Raw genomic sequence first — 16,156 nt, forward strand, 5'->3', positions numbered from 1 at the left:
ACTACTGGAAAGGATGCTGAGTCTAAATAATCCTAAAGCCATCCAGGTGCTGGATGCAGGGCTCAACATTCCAGCTTTGGACTTCCAAGAAATGAGATGCAGGTAGTGATTAGAAAACGAGAGGGGGCCAGGCACGGTGGCTCATGCCTGTAATCCCAGCACTTTGGGAGGCCAAAGTGGGTGGATCACTTCAGGTCAGGTATTTGAGACCACCCTGGCCAACATGGTGAAACCCCGTCTCTACTAAAAATACAAAAATAATTAGCTGGTTGTGGTGGTGAGAGCCTGTAATCCCAGATACTCAGGAGGTTGAGGCAGGAAAATTACTTGAACCTGGGAGGCAGAGGCTACAGTGAGCCAAGATCCCGCCATTGCACTCCAGCTTGGGTGACAGAGCGAGACTCCATCTCAATAAATAAATAAATAAATAAATAAATAAATAAATAAATACATAGAAGGAAAGGCAATGATAATAGAAGGGAGAGTGAAGGAGTTAGAAGAGTAAGAGCAGATATTTTTGCAATACACCCTATGGTAGTTAGCCTCCAAGAGCCCCTCCCCCAATGATCTCCATCTCCTGGTATTCATACCCTTGCTTAGTATGAATACTCCCACACCAAATTAGGGTTGGTTTGTTTGACTAACCCCAGCTTCTGCCAGAAACTGTGGTATGTCACTTTCGACATTCACATTGTAAAAGACTGTGGCTTTAGTCTTGGGTGCTCTCTTGCTCTCTCTCTCTCTTATATCACTCTCATTCAAGTCATGTAGCAAGAGGCCTTATGAAGAAACCCATGTAAACAGGAAATGAAGCTTTTTGCCAAGAGGCACATGAGTATATTTGGAAGCAGAATAGCTCCAGTCAAATCTTCAGAGCCTGCTTCCCTGACTGACAGCTTGACTGCAACTTCCTGAGAGAACCAACCTGGATTTCTGATCCTCAGAAATTGTATGAGCTAATAAACATTTATTGTCTTAAGCTGCTAAATTTTGGAGTAATTTGTTATGCACCAATAGGTAACTAATACACCACATTAGAAAAGATAAAGATATTAAACCCATACAAATACTCTTAAATTGAGGAAATATTTTTCCATACAGGACAGGGCAAGGAAGGAACAGCAGGCTTATGGAGCCAACATTTTGCTGGTTTCTATCTTGCTCTGGACAGGAAGTTAATTTATGCCAAGTATAGTAATAGGTAATCCTATCATGAAGGGAATTGGGAAAATACCCCTGTACACCACATCAAGTACATGCTAGGTTATGTAACAGCAAAAACAACAGAAATGCTATCATTGGTAGAGTGTTTACTGCATGTCCATCATTTTCCATACATTATCTTTCCTTTCTTCTTCCCTCCCTTCCTCCCTTCCTTCCCTCCCTTCCTTCCCTCCCTTCCTTCCCTCCCTTCCTCCCTCTCCTTTTCTTTCCTTCTTTTTCTTTCCTTCTTTCTCTCTCGCTCTTTCTCTCTTTCTCATCTCTTTTTCTCTCTTTCCTTATTTCCTTCTTTCCAAGGTCTCACTCTGTCACCCAGGCTGGAGTGCTATCGTATGATCACAGCTCACGGCAGCCTCAACCTCCAGGGCTCAAGCGATCCTCTCACCTCAGCCTTCTGAGTGGCTGGGACTACAGGTGCATGCCACCGTGTCCAGCTAATTTTTGTCTTTTTTGTAGAGACGGGGTTTTGCCATGTTGCCCAGGTTGGTCTTGAACTCCTGAGCTCAAGCAATCCCCCTCCTCTGCCTCCCAAAGTGCTGGGATTACAGGCATGAGACACTGTGCCTGGCCCATTATCTTTAATCTTCATAAAAAGCCCCATTAAGTATAATATCACAAATAATTATCATGAAGCCAATTGGGCTCTTTTCACTACACTTCACTGCCTTGAAAGAAAAGCAATAGAGGTTTGGCCATAGTTCAGGAGAGAGGAAATCTAACTAAAAGGCCAAGTAAAGCATCAAATCTAGTAACTTGTCAGACACAAGAAGATCAAGCTCTGAGGTGAAGCAGAGGCAACCAACAGAAATTGACGTCAGAAACTCTGCTGGATCCCCACCAGCATGCTACCCATAAATCCTGTTCTCTTTCAGGTGAACTTTTTTTTTTTTTCCCAATGAGTCCAGCCCTACCCTGGACTCTGGAACCAGTTCTGGCCCAGAGTAGAAAGGCTACCAAGCACCTATGGTAGAAGCCTGGTGTCCAGGCATGCCTTGGCACAGTACTGAGTAGGTCTTATTACTGACCTTCTCTGAGCTTGGCACTGCAGTTCCATGATGTCTGGCCTTGTTGCTGAGCTCCTTTGTTGACTTATTCCAAAGATATATATGACTTAAGGATAAAAAGTTTCATTGAAAACAAGAAGTATGATTTTCTGTTGTATTACATTCCATTTCTAGTACTGAAGATGAGGGAAACAGGAGGGTTTTGTTTAGTTTTATTTTTGTAAATTTTAAGAAATACAAAATACATGGACAAAGTTAAAAATTCAGACAATATAGTAAGAGTACTCAGTGAAAAAGTAAGTCTCCTTCCTCAGTTTCTCCTTCCCAAAGTAACCATTCTTGTGAATTTCTTATCTGTGGAAGGTAACTAATTTTTACATATAGCAGGTCACTGAATAATGTCATTTCATTTAACATCATTTTGCTATAAGATTGATGTAAAAAAAAAAAAAATTGTTTCCTGGCTGGGGCCACTATCCATGAGGAATCTGTATGTTCTCCCATGTCTGTGTGAGTTTTCCCAAGGTACTCTGGCTTCTTCCCATATCCTAAAGTTGTGCCCCTTAGGTGAACTGGCATGTCTACATGGTTCCAGTCTGAGTGGGTGTGTGTTAGTGCACTGTGGGATGAGATGGTGTCCTGTCCAAGGTGGGTTCCCACTTGTGCCCTGAGCTGTCAGGATAGGGTCCAGACACCCGTAACCCTGAACTGGAATAAGTGGGTTGGAAAATGAATAAATGAATACAAATTACTGTCAAATAAATAAACCCCAATTTAAATGTTACATCTCACTATGCCACTCAGGTTGAAGGGCCCAGGTATTTGAATTCATTAGTGATAAAAATGAAGATTAGTTAATTATTTAGGTTTGAGTTGGGAAGCTGTCCTGTTGAGCCATTACATCAAACAAAACATCCTCTTTTCTTTCATCTTCTGCTATATGCAATATTTTTCTGTAAATGCATGTGAATACACTCTATATTATACATGTTAAATACAGAGAGTATTCCAATATAGAGTATGTCCAATATAGAGAGTATTCAATCAAATGCATGTTCTTGTCAATACAGAGCTTTTGAAAAAACATGAATATGTATTTTCAGTTTCTTTCTTTCTTTCCTTTCTTTCTTCTTTCTTTCTTTCCTTTCTTTTCTTTCTTTTCTTTCTTTCCTTTCTCTTTTTCTTCTCCTTTCTTTCTCTCTCTTTCTTTCTCTCTCTCTCTTTTCTTTCTTTTGTTGTTGTTGTTGTAAACTTTTATTTTATCTATTAAAACAGTGAGAACCTTATAACTCATTAGGTTTCTCTTTTGGTCTGGCTATCAGAAAGCTTAGGAGAAATTAGATGCTTAATTAAAGTATATTATTATACTTTAGTATTCTTTATGGATAGCACATTTGCTTTCATCCTTAATTATGGCTTTGATCTATTTTTATTGTAACATTATTATTATAAGAATGGCAAATCAAACTTTTAGGGAAGAAGAGGGATATAAAAATAAAAATATAATTTGTGTTACTTCCTTACTTGAATGAGGTGGACTAAGATAGGAGAATGGAAATCAGAGTGACTCAGGTAAGGAATAAGTCAGTTAAGTTCAGGTATCATTTTGAAACAAATTCTAGAAAATACATTCATAGAGACAGAAGTCAAAGATTAGCAACAAATTCAAAGGGAGCAGACTTCTAACTCATCTGTCTTTACCCATTTCTTAGACTCTCAGCACCTAGCCAGAACCTGGCACATAGTAAATGTTTGTGTTGAATGAACAGTGTATGTCCTAGCAATTTCTCTACAGTCGATTTAGAGTTCCCTAGGATTGATTAAAGAACTACCAGAGCACATCCAGGAGCTACTCCAGTGCATATACTAAAGAAACTCCTTATCAACCCAGCTTCATCAGAAATGGCCTAAGCCACACAGCCTTGAGACAAACTTATCAACTAAAGAAACACAAAGATAATTCTTCTGGGCACTAGAAGGTGACTTTAAAAAACAGTCCCTTTCAGGAGGCAATTTACCAGATGAAATTTTGGAGTGTCTAGTAGATCCCAAAGACTGAACATAACATTTGCAAAATGACATTAAACAGCAGCCCAGCTGTCTATGATCACATATCTTCAGAGTCTGAGAGTCAACCAAGGATCATTTACCTACCTCTCACCACTACAAATGGACCATCATAATACATTAGAAATCCTGGCACTTGAAACACTATTTTATTTTTCTCTATAAACTGAAGGTCTTACCATTAATGTGCATCTCATTAAAATTTATTACAAACATTCCAACAAGGTCTATAAAATCTTGTTTACAAAATCCCGATAGTACAGAAAGAAAGAGATACCGATGGCATTGGCATCCTGTCTCTGCATAGCTAATGTACTCTAAAGTATGACCACCTGGTCCAATTATTTTCTTTGAAGTGTACACATTTCCTTTAGTCCTTGTAATCAAATACTACTTCAGAGACAGGAAGTAACACTACTTCCCTTGTGGCAAACAAGGACAACTTGATTAGAAAGATAAATACAGCTCCAGTTCAAATGTTTCAATCACTAGAGGTGGCACTTCCTGATTCTATCAGTGTTCCTTTGTGGTTTCTGGTATTCTCAGCAAAGTTCTTTAAAATTTTGCCTACCATAAAATTTAGATCAATGTATTTTCTTTCTTTTCTTTTCTTTTATTTTTTGAGACAGAGTCTCGCTGTGTCGCCCAGGCTGGAGTGCAGTGGCGCGATCTCGGCTCACTGCAAGCTCCGCCCCCCGGGTTCACGCCATTCTCCCGCCTCAGCCTCCGAGTAGCTGGGACTACATACGCCCGCCACTACGCCCGGCTAGTTTTTTGTATTTTAGTAGAGACGGGGTTTCACCATGTTAGCCAGGATGGTCTCGATCTCCTGACCTCGTGATCCACACGCCTCGGCCTCCCAAAGTGCTAGGATTACAGGCTTGAGCCACCGTGCCCGGCCAATGTATTTTCAGAGTGGATATGAGGTGTTCTATTAGAAAGGTAAGATGAAGTTGGGGAATGTGATTTTTTTAAATACCTTCCTATCACACCACTTTTACAAGATTAATTCTGAATTATCATTTTTTCTACATTGGAGGAATCATAAGCAAACAGGCAATGCTGAGAGCATATTAATATAAACTAAACTAATTAGTATCAGTTGGAGAGCAGCAGTTAGAATGTGGTGGTAAGTCTGGGAGTGGTGGTTCATTCCTGTAATTCCAGCACTTTAACAGGACAAGGTGGGAGGATTGCTTGAGGCCAGGAGTTTGAGACTAGCCTGGACAACACAGCAAGAACCCGTCTCTACAGAAAAATTTTACAAAAAACAATTAGCCAGCCATGGCGGTGTAAACCTGTAGTCCCAGCTACTCTGGAGGCTGAGGCTGGAGAGTCCTTTGAGCCCAGGAGTTCAAGGTTGCAGAGGGCTAAGATCATGTCACGGCACTCCAGCCTGGGCAACAGGGTGAGACCCTGTCTCAGTAAAAAAGAAGAATGTGGTAGGTGTTGCTATGGCAGAAGGCAAGAATTGGTCTGTATAAGGCACTAACATATAACCACAGTTACAGAAGCAAAGAAGAAAACAAAGCATTATTCAAAGCCTGCCTTTGAAAACACAACTGACAGTAAAGTTCAAGATGAACAGTTCACAAGATTTACGGGTTCTCTCATGATTTTCTGATTTAAGAACTCTTTACCAATTCCAAACCTAATTTCTTCTTCCTCTGCACATCTACTGTCCCCTAAAACACCAATTCCACTATGCTCTAGTTATCTGTTTTTACTGGCTATCTCCCTGCCCTCCTACATGAGCACAAACACAAATGCATACACTGTGCATCTGGAGTAGAGGGCCACGTGGCCATCTGAGCATTTCTGGTGGTGGGCACTGTGTCTGGCTCATAGATGCTCATTCAGTCAATGTTTACAGAGTGAATAAATGAATGAACCAATAACTATTAAGTAAACTGAAGACAAAAATCATACATTGTTAAGACTGGAAGAGATTTAAGAAAATATCTAATTCAATACCCTTATTTTACAGTTGAAGAAACCATGCAGAGAGATGCAACGTCCCACCACAGACAAAAACCTAGCCTGGGGCTTGTAAATTACATGTTTGGGTACTTTCAAACAACCAGGGCCAACAGTTTTCTATTTTGCAGATGTCAAAGTCACTTTGTTTAGTTATTGCTCCCCATCACCAAAAGATAATTCGGCTTTTAAAATCCACAGTCTAAATGGAAAATGTAAGAATTATAACTGAAATTAAAATCAGCTTGGTGAGGCCAGGTGCAATAGCACACACCTGTAATCCCAGCAGTTTGGGAGGCTAAGGCAGGTGAATCACTTGAGGTCAGGAGTTTGAGACCAACCTGGCAAACATGGTGAAACTCCATCTCTACTAAAAAACTAAAAAACTAAAAAAATTATCTGGGTGTGGTTGCACATGCCTGTAGTTCCAGCTACTTGGGAGGCTGAGGCACGAGAATCACTTGAACCCAGGAGGGGAGGTTGTAGTGAGCCAAGATTGCGCCACTGCACTCCAGCCTGGGCAACAAAGTGAGGCTCTATCTCAAAAAAAAAAAAAAAAAAAAAAAAAACAGCTTGGTTAAAAAGATTGGTAAATTAGTCACCTACGTAGCCTCAAAAAAAATTTTAATATTATCAGCCAGAAAGAAGTTCTCAGTTTATAAGTGGATTTTGAATACCTATTTTACTCCCCTCTTCCCACTGTTATTATACATGGCTAGTAATTGTCTGCATTACAAAAGTCTTGTTTTTGTTAATCATACTACCATTCTCATTTTTTTCACAGATAAGGAACAGACCACCAGATTCTGGGATTCTATGTGGTAAAGAGAACTGAAACATGGACACAAGAAAGGAACCATATTAAAAATATTAAAAGGTTATGAGAATGATAACTGTGGTATATCCACTCAATAGAATACTGCAGTTATTACAAGTGACCTTTATGAGTAGTTTATAACAGCATAAAATATGATTAAAAGTGTTAAATAAAAAGATATAAAATTGGCATAAATAATTAAAACTCAGCAGAGAAAAATGGCAAGAAATAAATACACCAAAGATGTTGGTTATGTTCAGGTGGTAGAATTAAAGGTTATCTCCTTCTCTTCCTTTTTCCATATTTAAAAAATGTTCTAAAGCATATTTATTTACTTTTATAATGGAAAATAAAATAGATTAAATATTTTACAGAAACTAAGAAGTTGGTATCAGAGGCTGCACAGTCAATATTGAACTTCCCTTTATAAGTTTCTTTTGGGTCTCTGTTTTTGTCTTCCTTCCAAATTCTCCAATTCTTGTCAAAAAGTCCCTGGAGAGGATATCTTTTGAGCTAAGAAATGGGGTCCTGATTGAAGATATAAAGTAATGAAACCTCAGTGTCACTTCTTCCCTTAGGAGCTGTTTGAGAAATATACTGAGAAATTCACTCTATTTGTTGGAGTGAAGAACTTCCTGCAAATGCCTTTTACTAGATTTTTTATGTTCTTAGAAAACCTTAAAAGTCCCTAAATAATTCACACCCTCTTTCCTGGGTTTGGTTGCTGGATGTAAGTTCAATTTTTTTCCCCATGACAATAAATGGCTTTTCTTTTGAGATTACTGATTACTATGACACTAATGTCCCAATTAAAATGTAGATGTAACTTTCAGGTACCATCTATTTTAAGAAGAATAAAATAAGCTCAATAGGAGGTAACCCTCCAGCTACTTCCTAAGTTGCTTAAAGCACATTCCTCCACCCTTTTAAAAAGCTATTTTCCCCAAAATTACAGTGCTTGGTGTGTCTGCACTACAGGTAGCTTTCACCTGCAGGTAGGGCAACATCAGGGAATCACAAAGCAAAAGCTGAGAAATTAATGCTTCTCCTCCTTTCTCATCTTCTCTGGGAAAGCTGTATGTGACTGCCTGACACTTATAAATGAATATGCAGGCTCCCAACTCTGATACCTCAAGGAACACAAGGAAGAGCCAGCTGAGCTCTCTTCTTCCCTCATGTGCACCATCTGGTTCACTTTCTACGTGTAAGTGCGTTTTCCACATTGCAGAAGCATGTGCTCATTGGAAGGCTGTATGGGTTTGTAGCTAAACAGTAAGAACAGAAAGCTCTTGCTGGTCTAAGAACTCTGAGAAGATCTAAGCAGCAACTTAGGCAACTATCTTGAGGGCTGCAACAAGATGCTACCATTGAGCATTCTACCCATTGCAGGTGTACTCAGCTTTTCCCAAAGGGAAAAATATGCAGCTCTTCACTCCTGCTTCTAGACTTCTGTTCCCATGGCTTAGGGTTCTTGACCCTGTGACAGAAAATATTGCTCTCAAATAAATTCCTCATAATTCCCTCAAACACTGTTTATCCTTAACATTACAAACCACACTAGTTAATCCTTAACAAAGGAATATGTAGGGAATATTTATTCATGCCCAAACTCAAAAATAATTAAAAACAGAATTTGAGATTAGTTACAGAAGCATAAATAATACTCCAGCATAAAAATAAACAATATGAGGAAAGATTCCCTCTCTTGGTATTTCAACCCTTTGACTTTTGCCCACTATGACACATAATAAATATTTAGGTTGATGATGCTTCCTGAGACAGTGTAAAACTCTATTTTGATCTCTTCATCTCAAATTATGCCACTGCTTTCCTTGAAAACTTCTGTGTCAAACCCAATCTATTGAAGTGCGCACAAACTTGTACTTCAATTAAACAAAAATATTAATAGATCAAATATAAACCACACCTTATTTGTTACTCTGAATTTTGCTTAGTGTTAATACATACTAATACAATAAAAGGTCTAAACTATCTTAATGAGGATCCATGAATGATAGCTTAGAATCTCTTCTTCCAAAATCTACTTTTGCTTGATGCATACGGTTTCACTCCCCATCCCACCAATAAAAGTATGCCTGGGAATATTCAAGAGCAGATGTGATGAAAGCTGAGTGATGGTCTTCTTTTGGTCAGAAATTAGGTACAACTTATGTGGCCATGTAAGAAGAAAGAAGAAAACCAATAGAAAAAGCAGAAAAGCCATAGCTACAGGAAGCCTTGCAGAAATTATAGCTAGTTGAGTGTTCCATTGTCCTAAGACCAGAAGCATAGTTTTAGAACTAGAAGACATCTATGAGGCCCTGTTCATGCCATCAGTTTACAGGAAAATGGGCTTTAGGAAGGTTTGTGACTTGCTCAAGGTCACATATATGGTTGGCAGTAGAGCTAGACTAGAAATAGAATCTGGATCTTTTGGTTCCAAGTTTTCTTTCAACTATACCACAAAACATATTAGTTCTTAAAATCATCAAAATATAAACCATTTGAATGAAAAACTTTCTAAACTAATGTTAGAAAGGGGGTCTAAATGTTTGTGTCCTCCCAAAATTCGTATGTTGAAAACTAATCCTCAAGGTGATGGTATTATGAGGTGGGGGCTTTGGATGGTGATTAGATCATGAGGGTGAACCCCTCATGAATGAAATTAATACCCTTATAAAAGCAGTCCCAGGTAAATCTCTCACCCCTTCTGCCATGTAAGGTTACAGTGAAAAGATAGCCATCTATGAGGAACCAGGCCCTTATAGACACCATATCTGTTGGTGCCTTGACCTTGGACCTCACAGCCTACAGAACTGTGAGAAATAAAGTTCTGTAGTTTATCAGCCACCCAGTCTATGGTATTTTGTTATAGCAGGCTGTATTAGTCCATTTTCATACTGCTGTGAAGAAATACCCAAGACTGGGTAATTATAAAGAAAAAGAGGTTTAATGGATTCACAGTTCCACACGGCTGAGGAGGCCTCACAATCATAGCAGAAGGTGAAAGAGGAGCAAAGGCATGTCTTACATGGTGGCATACAAGAAGAGCACATGCAGGGGAACATTCCTTTATAAAACCGTCAGATCTTGTGCGATTTATTCACTACCACAAAAAACAGCATAGGAAAAACCCACCCCCATGATTCAATTACCTCCCACCTGGTCCCTCCCATGACACATGGGGATTATGGGAGCTAAAATTCAAGATGAGATTTGGGTGGGGACACAGCCAAACCATATCACAGGCTGACAGGATTAATACACTGGTTTACATAATTTCTGCTTTTATATACAGAATACAAAAAACATTATTGAACCTTTTCTCTGCAAATCAAGGTCACCAGTGTGAAGATCAACAATGTGAACTCTGTAATACAGTCTGTGAATGCTAATATGACTTTGAGTGTAGTACAATGTCAGGAATCTAAGTGCTTTTTATGGATTTACTCTTTGCTCTCATTACTTATGTTTTCAGTGTTGCTGCTCCAAGTATCATCCCCTTCCCCACCTTCTCGTTTCAATTCTAAACTCTTATGTTTTCTGAAGTCTATCCTCTAGAGTAATATAAAATGCAGACAAATGAATCCCATATTTCTTGCAGCATTATTCATAAGAGCAAAACAAAAATGAAAATGTCCAACATAAGAGAATATTTAGTAAGTGATACTTTCAAATAGAATATGATATAGTCATTAAAATTATCTTCACATGAAGAGGCTTTAATGAAATGAGGAAGTGCTTATGTAATAATGTTAAATGCAAAAAGCAGGATGTAACATTACAATAAAACTACCAGATACCAACTACATTTTAAAAATGCTTAGAGTGAGGAAAATATACCAAAGTGTTTACAATAGTAAGATTACTGACAATTATTCTCGGATTATACTGTTCTATGTATTTCTGTTCATTTCTGCAATTAAAGTATAACACTTTAAGTCAGAAAAAGAATTTCATAAAAGAAAATATCACATTGGAAAATATAACCTTCAGAACTATATAAAATAAAAATATATAGATTCAGGTGAGAATTGAAAGCCTCTGTTGTATGGACTTGTCCACAGTTCTGTGACACGGTAGGGTTGTACACACATGGTTTTTGCTCACTTCCCATTTCTTTGCTGAATTCCAGGTTGCTAGATAGCTGAATTTTGTGGATGGGCAAAGCATTAAAGTATATATGTATTAAATGGGAAGAGAAAGAGAAAGAAAAAAAGGAGAGGGTGAAAAAATTCTGAGCCAATGGTTTTAGAAAAATGTCTAAGTGTTTTTTTCATTAATTGGTTTTTTATTAATAGAAGTTTAGACACTACAAATAGCAGTAATTGTCATTAAGTCACTCAGGCTAATTTGTCAGTGAATCAGTATTAAAGACAAATTAACCTTTCTAGAGACCAAGATATCTTCTAATAATTAACTACCTCCTAAAACTGGGAGAGCTGAATCAAGAACGTGAGGAAGTCAAAACTAAGATAGCATAGAAAGAAGCTAAACAGTTGAAGCAAATGAGTGTCTTAGTACAGATGCTCCTTGACTTAGAATGAGATTATATCCTGATAAACCCATTGTAAATTGAAAATATCCTAAGGTGAAAATTCATTTAATATACCTAACCTACTGAACATCATAGCTTAGTTTAGACTAACTTATATATGCTCAGAACACTTACATTAGCCTGTAGTTGGACAAAGTCATTTAACACAAAGTCTATTTTATAATAAAGTGAATAAAGTGTTGAATCTCATGTAATTTAGTGAATACTATATTGAAAATGAAAAACAGAATGGGTGTACGTGAAGTACAGATTTTACTGAATGTGCATCACTTTTGCACCATCATAAAGTCAAAAACTACTAAATTAAACCATCCTAAGTCAGGAAGCTTCTCTGTAGGATGGTAATATCTGCACATATTGGATACTACTAGCAATTTACTTTTTTTCTTTTTTTTTTTTTTTTTGAGGATGGAGTCTCGCTCTGTTCACCCAGGCTGACGTGCACTGGCACGACTCTTGCTCACTGCAAGCTCCACCTCCCGGGTTCATGCCATTTCTCCTGCCGCCAGCCTCTAGTAGCTGGGACTCACAGGCACCGCCACCACGCCTGGCTAATTTTTGATATTTTTAGTAGAGACGGGGTTTCACCGTGTTAGCAGTGATGTCTCGATCTCCTGTGACCTCATGATCCACCCAATCCTCGCCTCCCAAAATGCTAGGATTACAGGCATGAGCCACCACACCCGGCCTACTACTACCAATTTTCTATCCTAATTCTTTTGTATTATTATATTTTTCTGCTAAATAGTAATATTTTTTCTTATTTTATCCTCTTTCTTTGACTGAAATCATTAACATATGGGTTACGGAGCTGGAGGTAGTGACTTTTGGTTTTGCAACACACAGTGACACTCATTCACTCATGTGTACACATAGCCTACCCTCCCACATCCACTGCCCTGCATCACCTCATGCAGAGATGACCAAAGGCAAACTGAGCTCAGAGTGGGTGTTTTATCAAATAGATGTTGCTAGATTTTTCAAAGCTTCTGAAGATCACTTTAAAAACTTCCCCTCTGCCTTCCCAAACACTACATGCCAAGAAAAGACTAAGTTAGAATACAGCTGACCCTTGAACAACATACGTTTAACTGCATGGGCCCATTTATATGTGCATTTTCTTCTGTCTCTGACACCCCTGAGACAGCAAGACCAGCTCCTCCTCTCCTCTTCAGTAGTCTGTTCAGCCTACTCAAAGTAAAGACATTGAGGATGAAGACCTTTATGATGGTCCACTTCCATTTAATAAATAGTAAATATATTTTCTTTTTTTATGATTTTCATAATTTTTTTTCTCTAGCTTAGTCATAATAATACGGTATAAATACATATAACATACAAAATATATGTGTTAATTGACGGTTTATATAATCAGTAAGGCTTCTAGTCAACAGTACACTATTAGTAGTTAAGATTTTTGGGGAATCAAAAGTTTTATGCTAATTTTTGACTGCATGGAGAGTTGGCATCCCTAACTCCCATCTTGTGCAAGGGTCAGGTGTACTTTACACTGGTTTAAGGGATAGACAAGGTCCAAATCTGTTCTCATTCATCACTAGTGGCATTAATTAGCATTTGCAATATGATCTCTAAGGACTTCCCCAAACATGATAATATTTATTATTATAATAGCCCTGTGAGATTATATTAGCCCAATTTTACAGATGAAGAAACATAGGTTCTAAGAGGTTAATTTGCTGAAGATCATACCAGTATTAACCTGGGGGAAGGCCTAGACCTTAGATCCTCTAACTCTCTATCTTGTGTTTATTTCCACCGTTTCGTGCTACAGGGCTTATTGACAGATTAATTCTATGCCAAACTATTAGCCCCTAAAAGCCATGTGCAAGTGTACCTCTGAGAATCAGTTGCTGCTCAACAACAGTGCAGGAGAGTGGAAAATTATTCCTGAAGTAGGAAAAACTTGAGTGGTGGGTGATTGCAGCTAAGGTTCATGCTTACCTTGATGTCTCCTTGTGCCCCTTCATCCACTACAATGCATCTCCCTTCTCTTCACAAATACTTGCCCACCATTTGTCCTTCAAAGTTTAAAATGATGCCCCCTCTACAGAATTTCATGGAAAATTTCAGCCATTTCCACTATTTCTTGACTCCACATTTCATCTTAACTTTAATAACTTGAAGATATTACAGGGTGTATTTAGTCCCAAACTCCTCAGAAATTTTTCTCTAGAGCTCATACATGTATGTTTTAGCCCCCCAGCAAGACTTTAAGCAAGATCTATTTTCTATATCTCAGATTCCTTTCCATGTTTTCACTGCTTTTCTCTTTCCTTCAACTGCCTAGTATATTGCCATGCATTCAACAATTGCTTACTGAGCAAATGAGAACCTGCATCAGTGTAGTAAAAGCATAGCTTGATTAGTAATTAGGAAGTTGGCATCCCAGTTTTACAACTAAGTAACTGCATTATTTCAGGCAAGTCTATGAGTTTGTTTTGTCACCATAAAATGGTCACAGTGGGTGGACCATATGAGTTCTATGATCTATAAGATGCTATGAATATTTAAATATTATTTTGGTTGGGACTGATCAAAACCTTACTTTATTCCTTTAAGGATGAGAGAAGAGATGAAAAAGAATTCCAATGAGAAGAATATTGAAAGTAACGAAAATGCTAGGCAGAAGAAAGCCAATGTGTCGGGAAAACGAAAAAAAAGCAAAGAAGAATCAGAGAATCAGAGATGTCCTGGGTAAAACTGGAAATACAGATCCTGCTTCAGAGGGAGGTGAAGGGGTTAGAGGGTGGAATATATACGGGGGCAGCTTAGTAACTAAAAATATTGGTTAAGTGGTTAGGTGAATGTAGTATAATGTTTTGTTTTGTTTAATTTGCTCTTCTGTTTGCTATTTGAACTTGAAATCAAGTGGTAAGAAAGTATTGAGCATGCATAGATTCTGATGAAGAAAATAAGATACATGCTAAAAAATCCTTGTAAAAATAGAAACAGAAGTTCTTGGCATTAATATAAGAATACCATTAACATTTGACCATTAGAAACCTTTTTTCCTGTACTTTTCCTCCAATTTTTTTGAGAGGGGAGGTGGAGAGGTACAGCAATTTTAATCAGGGTATTTCTGCTGCTTAAGTTTAATTTTATTAAAGATTTTAATAATTCCAAGTAATACTATATTCATTTAATTAAAATTGGGTCTTAGCTGACAGACCATATAATAGATTAAAATAATGTTATAAGGAGGAAATAATGTTATAAGGAGGTCTGTCCATGACTTCATTAATAAGCTCCCTTGGATGGGAAGAACCTATGGCAGGCAGTGAGATGACGTGTCTGATGTGGTAGTATCTGAGTTGCTAAGGAAAAGAAAGTAATGATTAGCTTAACAATTTGAGAAAAAAAAAACAAAAAAAACCTCTTTAGAAAAGAAAACAACTAAAATTAACTCAAATATTTGAATCTAATAACATTTCTTGGATTCTTGGATGGAAAAGTTTTCAGTTGCTATCCAAATTGAAATAACACTTTAGGAGTACCCAGTTAATAAAAGGCCAAAAAAATCCCAATAAAAAAGACCAAAATTTTAAAGGTATTTGATATTTAAGATCCATTTTTAGGAATCTTCTGACCATCTTGAGACTAAAACTGCAGAGAATAAACTTACTATTAGTCCACGTTACATAACTTTGAATCCAGTTTGCCCTTAACCTTTTACCAAGTTTAACCAAGGTTTATAATGAATTTTTTTTGCAAGGAGAAAAAAAATGTGTGTTTTAAAAACAAACATACCTGCTTCATCATAGGATACGGTCAATTTTTCTAGCATTTCTCGGTCAATTGACAAAATCTGCTGTTCAAGGATGGTCTGATAAGACAATACACTATTTTCTTTGTCTTTCTCGTAGTCCTGAAGATGCTGTTTAAGGGCCTCTGGGAGTCGAGATTTTACATATTCAGCTGCAGTCTGCAGATAAAACAGACAGAGAGAGAACTCCATTAGAAATTCTCCTCTTAGACTCTTTACTTACCCTCAGGTGCTACAGAGAAAGCTCAAAGCACTGTGAAACCAACCCTCCAGACAAGCATGTCCTTGTCATCGTCATTTTAGTATCCACTGGACCCAGTAAGGTGATGTTCAAATAGACAGAATCACAGACCTCTAAGAGTTTTCTACTAGGTTTAAAGGTACAAAAGATGATAGATTTGGTTAGATATTCACAGAATTAGTGCTCAGAGTTTCAACTATTATAGTGAACTGAAGGCCCCTGATAGTGATTTTGCTGGATACAAATTTGACTTGCCCTTGTCTACAATACAGAAGACAGTCACCCATCTCAGCAATGACCCCATCCATGCTATGGCATCCACATCCCTACTTTGTTTTGTTAGTCTCTACTCATTAATGTTTACACAAGAACTCTTGTAAAGTGAATTTTATAAAGGAGAGTCCTCTGCTAGGATCGATAATGAAATAATGGGATAAACAGAAAATGAGGAGATTTAAGACAAAGCCCCTTAACTTTGCCGGGGGGG

General features: G+C 37.8%; 1 protein-coding gene across 1 annotated transcript in view; it reads right to left on the reverse strand.

The window, feature by feature from the left end:
* PPM1L (protein phosphatase, Mg2+/Mn2+ dependent 1L) overlaps positions 1-16,156 on the reverse strand; it is a 318,510-nt gene that overhangs the window by 76,264 nt on the left and 226,090 nt on the right. Inside the window, exon 2 of the mRNA XM_017850066.1 lies at positions 15,413-15,587. Coding sequence (XP_017705555.1) covers positions 15,413-15,587 — 175 coding nt within the window. The remainder of the gene's footprint in view (positions 1-15,412; positions 15,588-16,156) is intronic.

The sequence above is a fragment of the Rhinopithecus bieti genome, unplaced genomic scaffold, assembly GCF_001698545.2.
Source record: "Rhinopithecus bieti isolate Rb0 unplaced genomic scaffold, ASM169854v2 scaffold_55, whole genome shotgun sequence".
NCBI lineage: Eukaryota > Metazoa > Chordata > Mammalia > Primates > Cercopithecidae > Rhinopithecus > Rhinopithecus bieti.